A 12,756-nucleotide genomic window follows, 5' to 3' on the forward strand; every position below is an offset into this window, starting at 1 on the left:
CCTCCGCCCCCACCCACTCAGCCTCCAGCCAAATCCCCTCCGCTCTCCGGTGTCTCCACTTTCCCGCGGCGTCTGAGTTGCGCGGAGCTGCGGCGGCTTCCTGCAGGACCGTGGAGGTGGAGGCACCGCGCACACGGGGGATCTCCGCGGGTATTCCTCCCAATTAAGTTCACCTGAGACGGGCGTGATTTTTTGTTTTATTTTTTTGCGGTCTTTTCCATTGCATGCGAGTTAGGGATCCATTGCTTGGCGTATAAACTAAATAGCTTTTCTTTTTTTTCTTTTCTTTTTCTTTCTGCAAGTGCTTTGTGCGTTTGCGCGTGAGGAGGTGGAGAGATCGTCCCCCTTTTCCCCCCGCACGTTGTCGCGCCGATGCGCGCGCCGCGCAGCGCAGGTTCCCCCCCGTGGAGGCGGCCGCAGGAGTCCGTGCTTGAGCCGTGCCCAGCAGGCGGACAGCGGTAGGGAACGATGCCCCGGTGGAGCGGAGCTGTGTGGATTATTCCTGCGGAGATGTTGCTGGTGCCTCTGGTTTGCTTCCTACACCTCCACCTCCATCCCCATCTGTGTGGAGCGGCTCCGTCTCTGTCCAGCCAGCAGCTGGACATGGGGGTGGTGAGTACCATATAGTACCTTCATATACATTATTGTGCCTTGTTATACCCCGTAGTGCCTCTTTAACCACACTTGCATATGGGAGGATGCAGTGGCAGAATTTTGCATGAGCGAGTGAGGGATGTGAAAATTCCTGGTCGTGCAAACCCAATGTCCAGGAGAAATGTGCATGTGAAGGCTGCGGGTTAAATTCATGCTGCACACTGAGGGGACGGGTCCACTGGTGCTGGACAGGAGCCCCATGCGGTGCAGGGGAAAGCGCAGCAGTGCGTTCTAAAATCGGACTTATCTGAAAGTAGTAAGATGTACTTGAAAACCATACACTGGGGGGGTGTTATTGGTTCTGGTACAGTACTTAAAAATGCTTTGATTTTTAAAAATCCATATTTCGGAGGTGTGCTCAGGTTGAAATAAAGAATTTACCATGCACATTTTAAGTTGAGAAGACCTAGAAAATGTGTATACTGTAGCTTTAAAAATGAGCTATACGATGACAGACAGTGTGTGTGTGTGTGTGTGTGTGTGTGTGTGTGTGTATATATATATATATATATATATATATATATATATATATATATAAACATGTATATGTGTATATATATATATGTATATGTTATAACAAAAATACCTTTTATATGAGCTGTTGAATTCTGGGAATATATATCCCAAAGGGGTTGGATGGATGGTCTGCAACCATTTCCAGGCTGCCACATAAATTGGGAGACAACAGAAAAAATGTCCAAAAGGAATCTTTCCACTGTGTCCAAATCTCTGCTCAACACAAAATAGATGAGGCAAGCTTTGAAACTTTTTTTGAACACGCCATCCCTGCTGAGAGAAAGAAGATTCGGCAGAATAAAGTTACCCCTAGAAAGAGCAAAAATATATTGGGGCATACGTTGACTGACTGTTCATTTGTTATTTGTTGTCTGTTGTGTTATTTTCAAAGGGTTAATGACGACAACTTCTTATTACATCCCCCAGGTACCGGTTTTGATGAGTTATTCTCTAAATCCGTCTGTGTTTATGACTCGTTGATTAGGCTTGAAAATATGCTGTGTATCACGCATGTCACGTCACGTTGAGAGGTAGAACAAAAGGTCTGTGACAGCGTGAAGAGTGATAACGTGGCTGTGTTGAAGCGATTCTGAAATTCCAGTTCCACCCATGTCAAATAAAAGATGAAGGTTGGGGCTTTGAGGCGGGAGAAACAGAGACCTGCGCTTATTACGTAACAGTTGTCGTTTCCTCCGATTCAGACTTGTTGAGGTTATGACCATGCGGCTCATCCTACCGTGGTGTTTGTCTGTTCACAGCCTGCAGTTCATCCCTTGTTCTTATCCTCGTTAATATTGCTGCCTGCAAACTTTCCTGTTTTGGACGTTATTGTGACGAATCTAAGTGCGCCGCGAGAGGTGGAGTCAGAGTCTGTGTTCAGTGTGTCCAGGGTCCGCGAGGAAATGATATAGTTTGATGTTTCGTGTTGATACGTTTGCCAAGGTCTGAAACATATCAGCGGAGCATTAGGGAGAGAGGGAGAGAGGGAGAGGGAGAGAGAGAGAGAGAGAGAACCCAGGGTGTGTATTGGGGACTGGATCCACTCCACCTCTTCTCTCTTCTCCTCTTTTATCACTCCTCCATCACTTTGGCGTGTGTCCATTCCTCTTGTGGGGACTCTAAACTCCAATGCATATTATTTATTCCTGTGCGTGGTGAATAAATCTGATTAGGATACTGATTATATCACCGAGTGGAGTGGCTAGTGGGTTACAGCCGGGAGAATTGTCATCTGGGACAGAGTTTTCTGTTCATCAAATCATCGCCCCCCCCCGACGGATTATTTTCCAAATGGTGGGAGACAAATCAGACGCCGCCGAGAACTTTTCTCCCCAAAGCTCCCTGAGCGTTCTGCGGGGACGAACTTCAGGCAAACAAGGAGACTAGAACGCGACTTTAACGGGTAATCCGTACATCCGTTTCACTGGCACGCTATGAGAAGGGGACATTCGATGGATTTGCGTCGCGCACGTGCTCCTCTACGTGCCGATCCCATGGCGGGTGGCGGGGTCCTCCGCCTTTCCCGGGCAGAAATGTCGAGATCGGTCCGCGAGAAGTGTAGCCGCGGTCATTGCACTGTTGAAATGGATGAACATCTAGAAAACAAAGAACAAAATGTGTCCCCACCCCTTCAAGTGAGCAAGAAAGAACAACAAATCAATAGTGTGTGTGTGTGTGTGTGTGTGTGTGTGCGTGTGTGTGCGTGTGTGTGTGTGTGTTAAACTGGGCGCTATGGAAGTCCCTCCATTCCCCTCGGCGTTGCCGGGACGGTAGCGGGCCACACCCTCCCCGCTCTGCTCCTGCTTTGGAAAACACAATCCCGCTTTGCTTTAGAATTTCCTTAATGAGAACACCATCTGGTCGTCTCCCTACCAGGGGTGGGGGGGCAGTGGGAGATTGGTGAAGCCCCCCACCCCCACCTCGCTTCCCCCGCCCCCCCGCCCTAATCCTGCTACGACCACAAGATATTGTGGTCGATGCCGCGCGGTCGATGCCGCGCGCCGGCCGCTTTCATCATCTCCCTGCCGGCCTCCCGTTCGCTCGTTGGCGCGGTGGCATACTCCTTCCCTCCGACCCTCCTCCACCTTTCTGCCTGGTTTCTTCTTCTGCCGGAATTCCCTCTCTTCTTCCTGCTCCGCGGAGGAAGCCGGTGCTGCCGGCCTGGTTGTAGCTCAGGGTGGAGCGGTGACATATCCCCCGTGTCCCTTCCTACCCCGGTCCCCGAGAGGAAGCCGCGCTTCGCCGGTCTGATTCCAAACCCTGAGGCGGCGAAGGCGGAGGACGCCGGGTTGATTGACGGTCGAGAGGAAAGGACGACGAGACCCGAGCAATTAGACAGAAAGGGTAAAGGAAAGAAAAGCAGGTGGAGTCTTCCACTTTAACGAGTCAAAAACACAAAATCAATACCTTCTCCTCGGACGAGTCTGCGTCTCAGGCTCTAATGAAGCAGCCAGAGACGGCCATCTGTGGGAAGCGGAATAAATATTTTCCCCAACTTGTCCTCCACAGCTGTGGAGTAGGAGTGTGTAGGAGGAAATGTAAGAAAAAAACAAACACACCAACTTCTGTACAACTCTGTCCTCACATCCCGCACCGCAAGAATACTTTTAGCACAGGCGTCCTACTTCAATCGAGCGGCGTGACCTTGGGGCCGTAGCGCCGCGTCGCAGGGCGGGGATTCGGGGCGAGGAGATTATTTCGGGATGCGTCCGGAGGGAGAGGACGGCGCGGGGCGAGAGAATGTGTTTTGCCGGAATGAGATTGACGGAGTGAGATAAAGAGACGGTTTGTGCAGGCGCAGCCCGTGAGAAGGGGGGGGGTCAGGGAAGCCGTCCTCTCATCAGCTCATTTCCATCCTGTCCTTCCTCCCTTCACGGAGCGGGAAGCTCTGCAGCCGCCGCCGCTGCAGCCGCCGCCGCTGCCGCCGCCGCTGCCGAGGACGTTTGCCGCCGGGCTCCTCAGTATTCTCGGAGGACGGCGCGGCGAGGTTTGTGATTCCCACGTCCTCGCCGGCCCACGCTGCGGTGGAACCCTCCAGGGGCGACCGCTCGCTGGAGTTTGTGTGACCACCACTCAATAGTTTTCTATTCGCCTCCTGGATCTCGGTGAATCATGAACATGTTTTTTTTTCTTAGTTATGACCCCTTGTAGAAAGTGCTTCGACGATGAACAGTTCAGTGTAAAAGAAAGCGGCAGAGAGAGAACTTTCCAGAGCCTCACCGTTCTCATGGCCGTCAGAGGAAAATGTTTCCTTTTATTAAAAAGCACAAGTTATCCAAAGGCAACCCCAAGCCGGGACGGACGACCGCACGGCTGCGACGGATCAAGTTGTGTGGTCGAGCGCGGAGCCGCACGCGATCGCGTTGCTTCCCCATTGGCTCCCTCTGACTTCATCTGCCGCGTTGAGGTTTGGAAGCGGGCTGGCCCGCTCCCCCGTTCCCCTTATAGAAACCCCAAAATCAACTCCATGTGTTGCTTCGCTGCCGTTCCACCAGAGGCGCCCCGCCCTCTTCCTCGTCTCGGACCAGATGAAGGCCGCCGCGGTCGGCAGCGCTCGTCAGAGGCGCGACCAGATCTTGTAATTAGAGCGGCTTCTAGTGCAGCGCTGGGCTGCATGGTATCGCTTAAAATAACCCAGAGGCCAGTCAGTTACGCAGCGATAGACTGGCTTGAAAGCGCCAAGGAACCCCAAAGCAACATCTGGCAGGGATATGAGAAAAATGGTGTCTCTTTTTTATGTGTGAGTGTGGGTGCATCTATGAAAGATTAAAAAAGTGTGTGTGTGTGTGTGTGTGTGTGTGTGTGTGTGTGTGTGTGTGTGTGTGTGTTCAACTATTTAAGGGAATATACCAACTTTGTTTTTAATCCATCAGCATTTACTTCACATGCTCTTAATAGTTTGAGTGCTGATACACATCCCCCTATTACCCCTGTGTGCCATGTCATTTCCCTCTCGCTGAGATCAGTTGAGGTACTTAAAGATTTTAACAGTAGTTCTTGAACGCAAAAATGAGCAACGTACATATCCTGTACCTATTATTGTTATTGGCCTATTTAAATTTATTTTAATAAATGTCCTCACGGGCCAAATTAAATTCTTTAATGACCAAAACCACTCTGCACAGGCAGCCTTGGTCCATGATGAGATTGAAATGCGGAGTTGAGCGTGGACTTCTTAGCGCCACGGAGAAGATGCAACTATTGAGCGACGTTGGAATCGAGCTTTGGTAATCTTTTTTTTTGTTTTTAGACGTTTCCATTCAGCATTCATTACGGGGAAGTTTCCGACAGCATGGGAAGCTTCTCTCGTCGTGGGCGACCATCAAAATGATGGTGAGAACTGTCTTATCACGCCAGGAGGGTCGAGTTTCTGTTGCCGCCGGCGATTAAAAGGCAGTTAATGCTTGTAAACAGTAAACAGTATTGACTACTGAATGTCACTTGAAACGAAAGATAAATAGAAAGTGGATGCAACGGGTCTTGTTTGTGCGTAATCGGTGTGCAATGGTACGGTGGGCCCAGGGTTCGGTAGGTGTCGCGGTTTTGGCGCCACGGTAACAGTACGGTTTCGGTACCTTTTATATTTAAGAAAGAAAATTAAAATTTGAAAAAGGTGTCAAAACATTTTTTTATAATAGGCTGCCATGAATTACTAGCAGGGCCGGCTCTTCCTATGGGCGCGATAGCCATCCTCCTGGTGCGCCATCCCGAGGGTGGGGTACGGAGAAGGAGCGATCAGGGCAAATTTTGCCCGCCCTGTCTCCGACGGCGACGACAATGTGCGTGCCAGCGAACGGGTCTCCTAATGGAACCAAGCTGTGCGTAACGGGGACACGGCCGTCCCATTGTTTTCACTCTTTACAAAAACATTTCTACGTAGTTTTATCTTGTGTTCCTATGCGAGGCTCACGTAGCCGTGCCCAGTCGAAGAGAAGACAGTCCTCTCGCGCTAAAATGTGGCAATGCCATGGAGCTCCGGCGGTGGATTCAATAGGAAGCGGCACTAACTGCACGCCGCACCGCGCATCGCACACTGCGGCGGTGGACTTCTACCGCGATACCGTGATACCGCGGTTCACGTGTGCGTACTGAGCCGTAGGGGGCGTACCGGACGGTTTGATATCATACCGTGTACCGTTGCGTCCCTAGTGCGTAACGCCCTGTACACAGTTCCTTCATCACACAGGCACCCAGGCACTCAGCCGTACATTTTCAGTTATACCGATTAAATGTGACACTGTATATGCAACACTTTAAAACCGGTGCCTTTCTTCTCCCATGAATAGAAAATAAAACCTATTTGCTCAGGGTCGCTTTTATCTGCTTTTCTTCAATTATTGTTATTATTATTTTTTTTTCCAATAGAGTAGGAATACATCGAGTGAAATACAGAAACCTCGATTTCACATTGCCTCACATTTGACTGTGGAAGAACAAATTCTCGTCTCGTATTTCTTGGAATTAATTTACCAAAATGATCACACATTAATTTCCTCAAAGTTGTACAAGGCACACTCAGGCACTCACATCCAACCCCTGTTGCGGCGAGAAGTTGGGCTCTTTTTGGAGATTGGGCTCCTCGCCAGTGACTGGGTAAGAAAAAAGATCGGTTCAGTTTGAGTTGTGAATTCCAAATGGGAATCCTCCGCAAATCAACCGCTGTTTCGGCGCCGTCACCCCAGACCGTTGAAAAGATTTGCTCACTCCGGACAAATCGTTTGCTCATCTATGACGGTAGATGCAGCTGCGAGAAGCGGAGCCTCGGAGCGACTGGACCCTCCTTCCTCCTTTCCTCCACCCTCCTCCCTCCGACTTCTGCCCTCGGCGGTGGGCTTTAAGGTGCCAGGCTGCAAGATGAATAAGAACAAGCACTCTTTTGTTCCTCTATGACCCCGCTCGAGCAACAGAGGAGCGCAAGGAGGTGGTCACACCCCCCCCCCTCCAGCCCCTCCACCCCCCGCCTACACATACACCCCAACCCCCAAACCCTTGCACTGTGATCAGACACCCACTCCCCCCCCCCCCCCCCCCCCACCCACACACACGCACTCTCAAACGGACTATGCAACCGCCCGACCACACACACACACACACACACACACACACACACACACACACACACACACACACACACACACACACAGACTGTGATCATACCCCCCCCAAACCCTTGCACTATAATCATACACCCACTTCCTCCCACACACCCACACACGTACTCTCACACGGACTATGCAACCACACACACACACACACACACACACACACACACACACACACACACACACACACACACACACACAGGGACTGTGACCACTGACTATGCACATGGTCCTCACACAAGGCTCCGTCCTCTTTGCTTTCTGTTCACAATAACATGACGTGTGTGTGTGTGTGTGTGTGTGTGTGTGTGTTCATACAGATGTGTCGATGGATGTTGGAGCGTGCGGTGAAGGGCGCATTTGCGTGTGAAGCGAAAATTTGGTTTGATTGCCTCGTGCATTATTGAGCAGAGCGGTGTGAGACGGTGGACGTTCTAAATATACCACCCGACGAACTTCCTTTGACTCACTCCTGCGGAGACAGCTGGAAGGAAGACCCTTGAATGCAGATTACCATGCTTGCCTGTTCCCCCTCCGTGTCCACGTATTAAATGAAATCGGGAGATTGGAGGTTTAGGGAGATCGGGGTTTTTTTTCCCCCTCGAGCGGTGACCCAGACAGACAAGCCGCTCCCCGACGCGGCGCAACCAAACCTTGGCTGGGTCGGGGTTTGCTTACCTCGTAAATGGGTATTTATTTTAGTTTTTTTAGTTTTTGTTTACTTTGGGTCACAATGTTCCGGAAGAAAAGTTATACTTCAGGGGAAAAAAAACCCCTGTTGTTGTTCCTGATTATTTCAACGTCCTGCAACGGTGAAGACAGTTTTATATTTATTTCATACACGTACTTTCGGTTATCAATAACCGAAAAACAAAACGGAAAAAAAAACAGAGCCATATTTTTAATCTTCTGAATTTAAACAAAAAGTGTGTGTGTGTGTGTGTGTGTGTGTGTGTGTGTGTGTGTGTGTGTGTGTGTGTGGCGCTTCCAGACAATATCCCCGCGTGTGCGTGCCAACCCCTCCTCAACCACGCAGACTTATTGTTATTATTTTCTGAACCTGTGACAGACACTGTGCTACCTGACTAATGGAGCCTCATTTTGAAGGTCGCTCTAAGCCGCGGAGGAGGTGACGGGGCTGCTTTTCTCTAATTGGATTTTGTCAGCGCTTTACAAGAGCGTTCAGAACCGGGAATGAAATATAGAAGGGAAGTGATAACCTTGAAATGTTTAATCATAAGTCACACACATAGAGAGAGAGAGAGAGAGAGAGAGAGAGAGAGAGAGAGAGAGAGAGAGAGAGAGAGAGAGAGAGAGAGAGAGAGAGAGAGAGAGAGAGAGAGAGAGAGAGAGAGACTCCGGCCGCGGCCCCAAAACGGACGCGAACGGCCCCCCCGAAGCCAATTCTCGCTCCAGGTCTGCATCCGTCAGAATTCCAACCCAGAGACGACCCTTCGCCCGTCTCCCATTCAGCGGAAACTACGGCAACCCAGACAGAGGAACGAAAAGCCCGAAAATCTTAAAAAGTCTCAGTTTTACTGAGTCACTCGTGAGAGTCCAACTTTTGATGGGGACACGGGAGGTAGCTGTGGAGAGGGGGCGGAGCGCTTGTTGGTTTGGCAATTATTCATTTGTTATTTAGTTGTTTCAAACTGTCTCCCACCTCATTGTGGCTCTTCTTCATTAGCATTTAAAGTCACGCGTGATTAAAAAAACAACATCAGAGGTGTGTGTATGTGTGTGTGTGTGTGTGTGTGTCTCCACACCGTGCGCGTGAGTTAATTTAATCGGATGTGAATTAAGAAGGAGCACGAACCGCCGGTCGTATTTACTCCTGCCTGTCAAATTGTCCGTCTGTCTTTGTGCTGCGCTGACTCTAAATGTCTCCCCGTCTGTCTTTCTACCTGTCTCTATCCATTTGTCTTTCTGCCCCACCCTCTTTAGCTGTCTTATCGGCCTATCTACACTCACTCTGCATATCTATTCACATTATAATGTACCCTACCTGTCTATCTGTCCAGCCAGTCTACCATGTGTTTTAGCTGTCTATCTGTCCAGCCAGTCTACCATGTGCTTTACCTGTCTATCTGTTGAGCCAGTCTACCATGTGCTTTACTTGTCTATCTGTCCATCCAATCTACCATGTGCTTTACCTGTCTATCTGTCCAGCCAGTCTACCATGTGTTTTACCTGTCTATCTGTCCAGCCAGTCTACCTGTCTATCTGTCCAGCCGTCTACCATGTGTTTTACCTGTCTATCTGTCCAGCCAGTCTACCATGTGCTTTACCTGTCTATCTGTCGAGCCAGTTTACAATGTGCTTTACTTGTCTATCTGTCCAGCCGGTCTACCTGTCTATCTGTCCAGCCAGTCTACCATGTGTTTTACCTGTCTATCTGTCCAGCCAGTCTACCTGTCTATCTGTCAAGCCAGTCTACCATGTGCTTTACCTGTATATCTGTCGAACCAGTCTACCATGTGCTTTACCTGTCTATCTGTCCAGCCAGTCTACCATGTTCTTTACCTGTCTATCTTTCCAGCCAGTCTACCATGTGCTTTACCTGTCTATCTGCCGTGCCAGTTTACAATGTGCTTTACTTGTCTATCTGTCCAGCCAGTCTATCTGTCCAGCCAGTCTACCATGTTCTTTATCTGTCTATCTTTCCAGCCAGTCTACAATGTGCTTTACCTGTCTGTCTGTCCAGCCAGTCTACCATGTTCTTTATCTGTCTATCTTTCCAGCCAGTCTACAATGTGCTTTACCTGTCTATCTGTCCAGCCAGTCTACCAGGTTCTTTATCTGTCTATCTTTCCAGCCAGTCTACAATGTGCTTTACCTGTCTGTCTGTCCAGCCAGTCTACCATGTGCTTTATCTGTCTATCTTTCCAGCCAGTCTACCATGTGCTTTACCTGTCTGTCTGTCCAGCCAGTCTACCATGTGCTTTACCTGTCTATCTGTCCAGCCAGTCTACCATGTGCTTTACCTGTCTATCTGTCCAGCCAGTCTACCACGTGCTTTACCTGTCTATCTGTCCAGCCAGTCTACCATGTGCTTTACCTGTCTATCTGTCCAGCCAGTCTACCATGTGCTTTACCTGTCTATCTGTCCAGCCAGTCTACCATGTGCTTTACCTGTCTCCACTCTTGTCTTATCTCTTTAAGACCTGCTCCTCCCTGAATGAAGATGAACACACACAAAATCCATTAAAGCTAATTAGAGCTCCAGCCTGCAAACCTTTCCCCTCCATCTTTAATTGTGTAGTTTATGTGGCCGTTGGGAGATGGCATCATTTAAACCGTAATGACCACAAAGAAGAGCACAAGTCGCTCCCTTTGTTTCCGTCTTAACTGGACGACCGAAACCACAGCTCAAACTGGGAAAAAAGAGCAGCAGAGGAGGTTTCTTTTCCTTTCCAAAGTGTTAATTTATTCCGCAGCCTCTCCTCCTCTTTCCTCTGTGGGACTGTGCCGCTCGGTCCTGTGGAGACGCTTTGGTCTGCTGGAAGTTGCTGTTAAATAAACCAGCAGCTCGATGCGGCTTTAATGGCGGCTCTTCATTAGCCGTGTGTGCCATCGTGGCGTGTGTTATTTTACATTGCAACTGTGCTGCAAACTAGAAACCTCACGGCTGGATTTTAGATTTATTGATTAGTAAATGAAGTGGACGTTCATGGGGTGAGTGACTTTGATGACTCAAAGGATCCAGTTGCACACCACGATTCTCCATTATACCTTCCACATCGTACATTTTCTGGAGATGTGTGGTTTTGTCCCACAAGGCTGTTGATTGGTTGGCTGTACATTACTGCCTGTGCTGCATCACTGATTAAATGACTTTCTCTATTGATTGGTTGATATGATTTCACGGGACTGACCTTATTGGCTATTATAAAGACGCTGATCTGAATAATGCGTCAGGTCCTGAATGAATGGGTCTATTTAAAAAGCAAGGAGGCTGAACTGAGTCTTTTGATCTAGATGATGAGCTGCTATTGCCTGGAAGTTTATAAAAAATGTTGCATTGCTGTTCATTACCTGCTGTTTATTATTATTATTATTATATTTACCTGTGCTGTCAGCATGCGATGCATACAACACAGCGTATTTGTGCCATTGCATCTAGGACAGAGTTAGTCTGCAAGTGGAGTTCAGCTTCTCAACCTGCAATGCAACTCTTTATTCCTTCTTAAATCATCAAGAACTGCTGCAATAACTCTGTCCTGTGGACGACCAGAGGGATGACAAGAGCACAGTTTTTTTGTGACACAGAACCACCACCAATCCCCCTGTTTAGTGCTATCTTACCATGTTTTGGTCTATAAACAACTAATCATCATTACTACTCCAAGAGAGGGAGAATCACCATGAGTGACACAAATAACCATAGAACCAAACAACATGTGCATGGAAAAACATCAACATAAAAACAACATGTGTGGACAAAACAAAATTAAAGTTCAAGAAGGTTTAGGACAGTAATTCGAAACCTGGCCTCTTCCTGTCATAGTCATGGCAGTAAACGAGGGAGAAAAGGTGAATGATGTAATCAGGAGGCTGTTGGGGGTGTGTTCAAAACTGTGTGCGTGTGCTAGGCGTGTGCGTGTGCGGGACTTGTCCCAATTAGTTCTGGTGTATGAGGTCGTAATTATATTGTTGCGCCTCCGAGCAGCAGAAAAAGCCCCACAGCTGTGTAACCACTCCACTGCCGCAGCAAAGCCCTGAGCACCCTGCCCTGCAGCCACAGAAGAGCCCGGCGCCGAGGAGCATAACCCAGTCCTGGAGCGCGTGAGGAGAGCCTGCACCCGTGAGGCGCACACATACAACCCATCCCCAGGTGCAGAACCCGGGCCACAGATGCCAGGCATGGATCACAGGCTCCGAGCCAGGTCCCAAGCCGACAGACTGGCACCCCGCCAGAACCGCCCACCCCGTAGGCGAGCCAGCGGGGCACCCATGTCCACCAGTACCCTGCGCAAGGGCCAGGCCTGCCATACCACAACCAGCCAGATGCCCCACCTGGTCACAAGACCTGAGTGCCCACCCATGTAGCCGGGTGAGCTTTGCGCACCACACCCTGATATCAGCCAGATATGTAGGCCCTCCACCGCCCGGGGCACCCGGCGCAGAGAAGCAGTGGGAGCAAGGCCGACAACCGCCCACGACGGCAAGCAGCCTCCAAGGGGCCCCGGAAAGCTCCCTAGCCAAAAGGTTGTATTACAAGGTTACATATTCAAACTGTTTAATGCCTAGATTTCTCCATAATTTTTCTGAACCAGTAACCTTCCACTTATGTTATTTCAAGTTCAACACTTTCAATCATCATATCAATTAGTGATATATAAATATTGCTGTTACAGTCGGAACCTGTGACTGCGGGATCAAATGGTTGACTAACCCGTCAACATCACAAAGGAATGTGCAAATTGATTCAACCAGGCATCCCGGCATCTTAGCGATGGATGGAAAATGATACTGCAAAGCATGT

At 49.3% G+C, this 12,756-nt stretch overlaps 1 protein-coding gene across 1 annotated transcript in view; it reads left to right on the forward strand.

The window, feature by feature from the left end:
• Positions 1-330: 330 nt before the first annotated feature.
• Positions 331-12,756, forward strand: part of LOC307242783 (matrix metalloproteinase-17-like) — a 70,476-nt gene continuing 58,050 nt past the window's right edge. The window contains exon 1 of the mRNA XM_080017361.1: positions 331-612. Within this exon, the coding sequence (XP_079873487.1) occupies positions 469-612 (144 nt within the window). The 5' untranslated portion in view covers positions 331-468. The remainder of the gene's footprint in view (positions 613-12,756) is intronic.

Source organism: Zeus faber (assembly GCF_960531495.2).
Source record: "Zeus faber genome assembly, chromosome: 17".
NCBI classification, from domain to species: domain Eukaryota; kingdom Metazoa; phylum Chordata; class Actinopteri; order Zeiformes; family Zeidae; genus Zeus; species Zeus faber.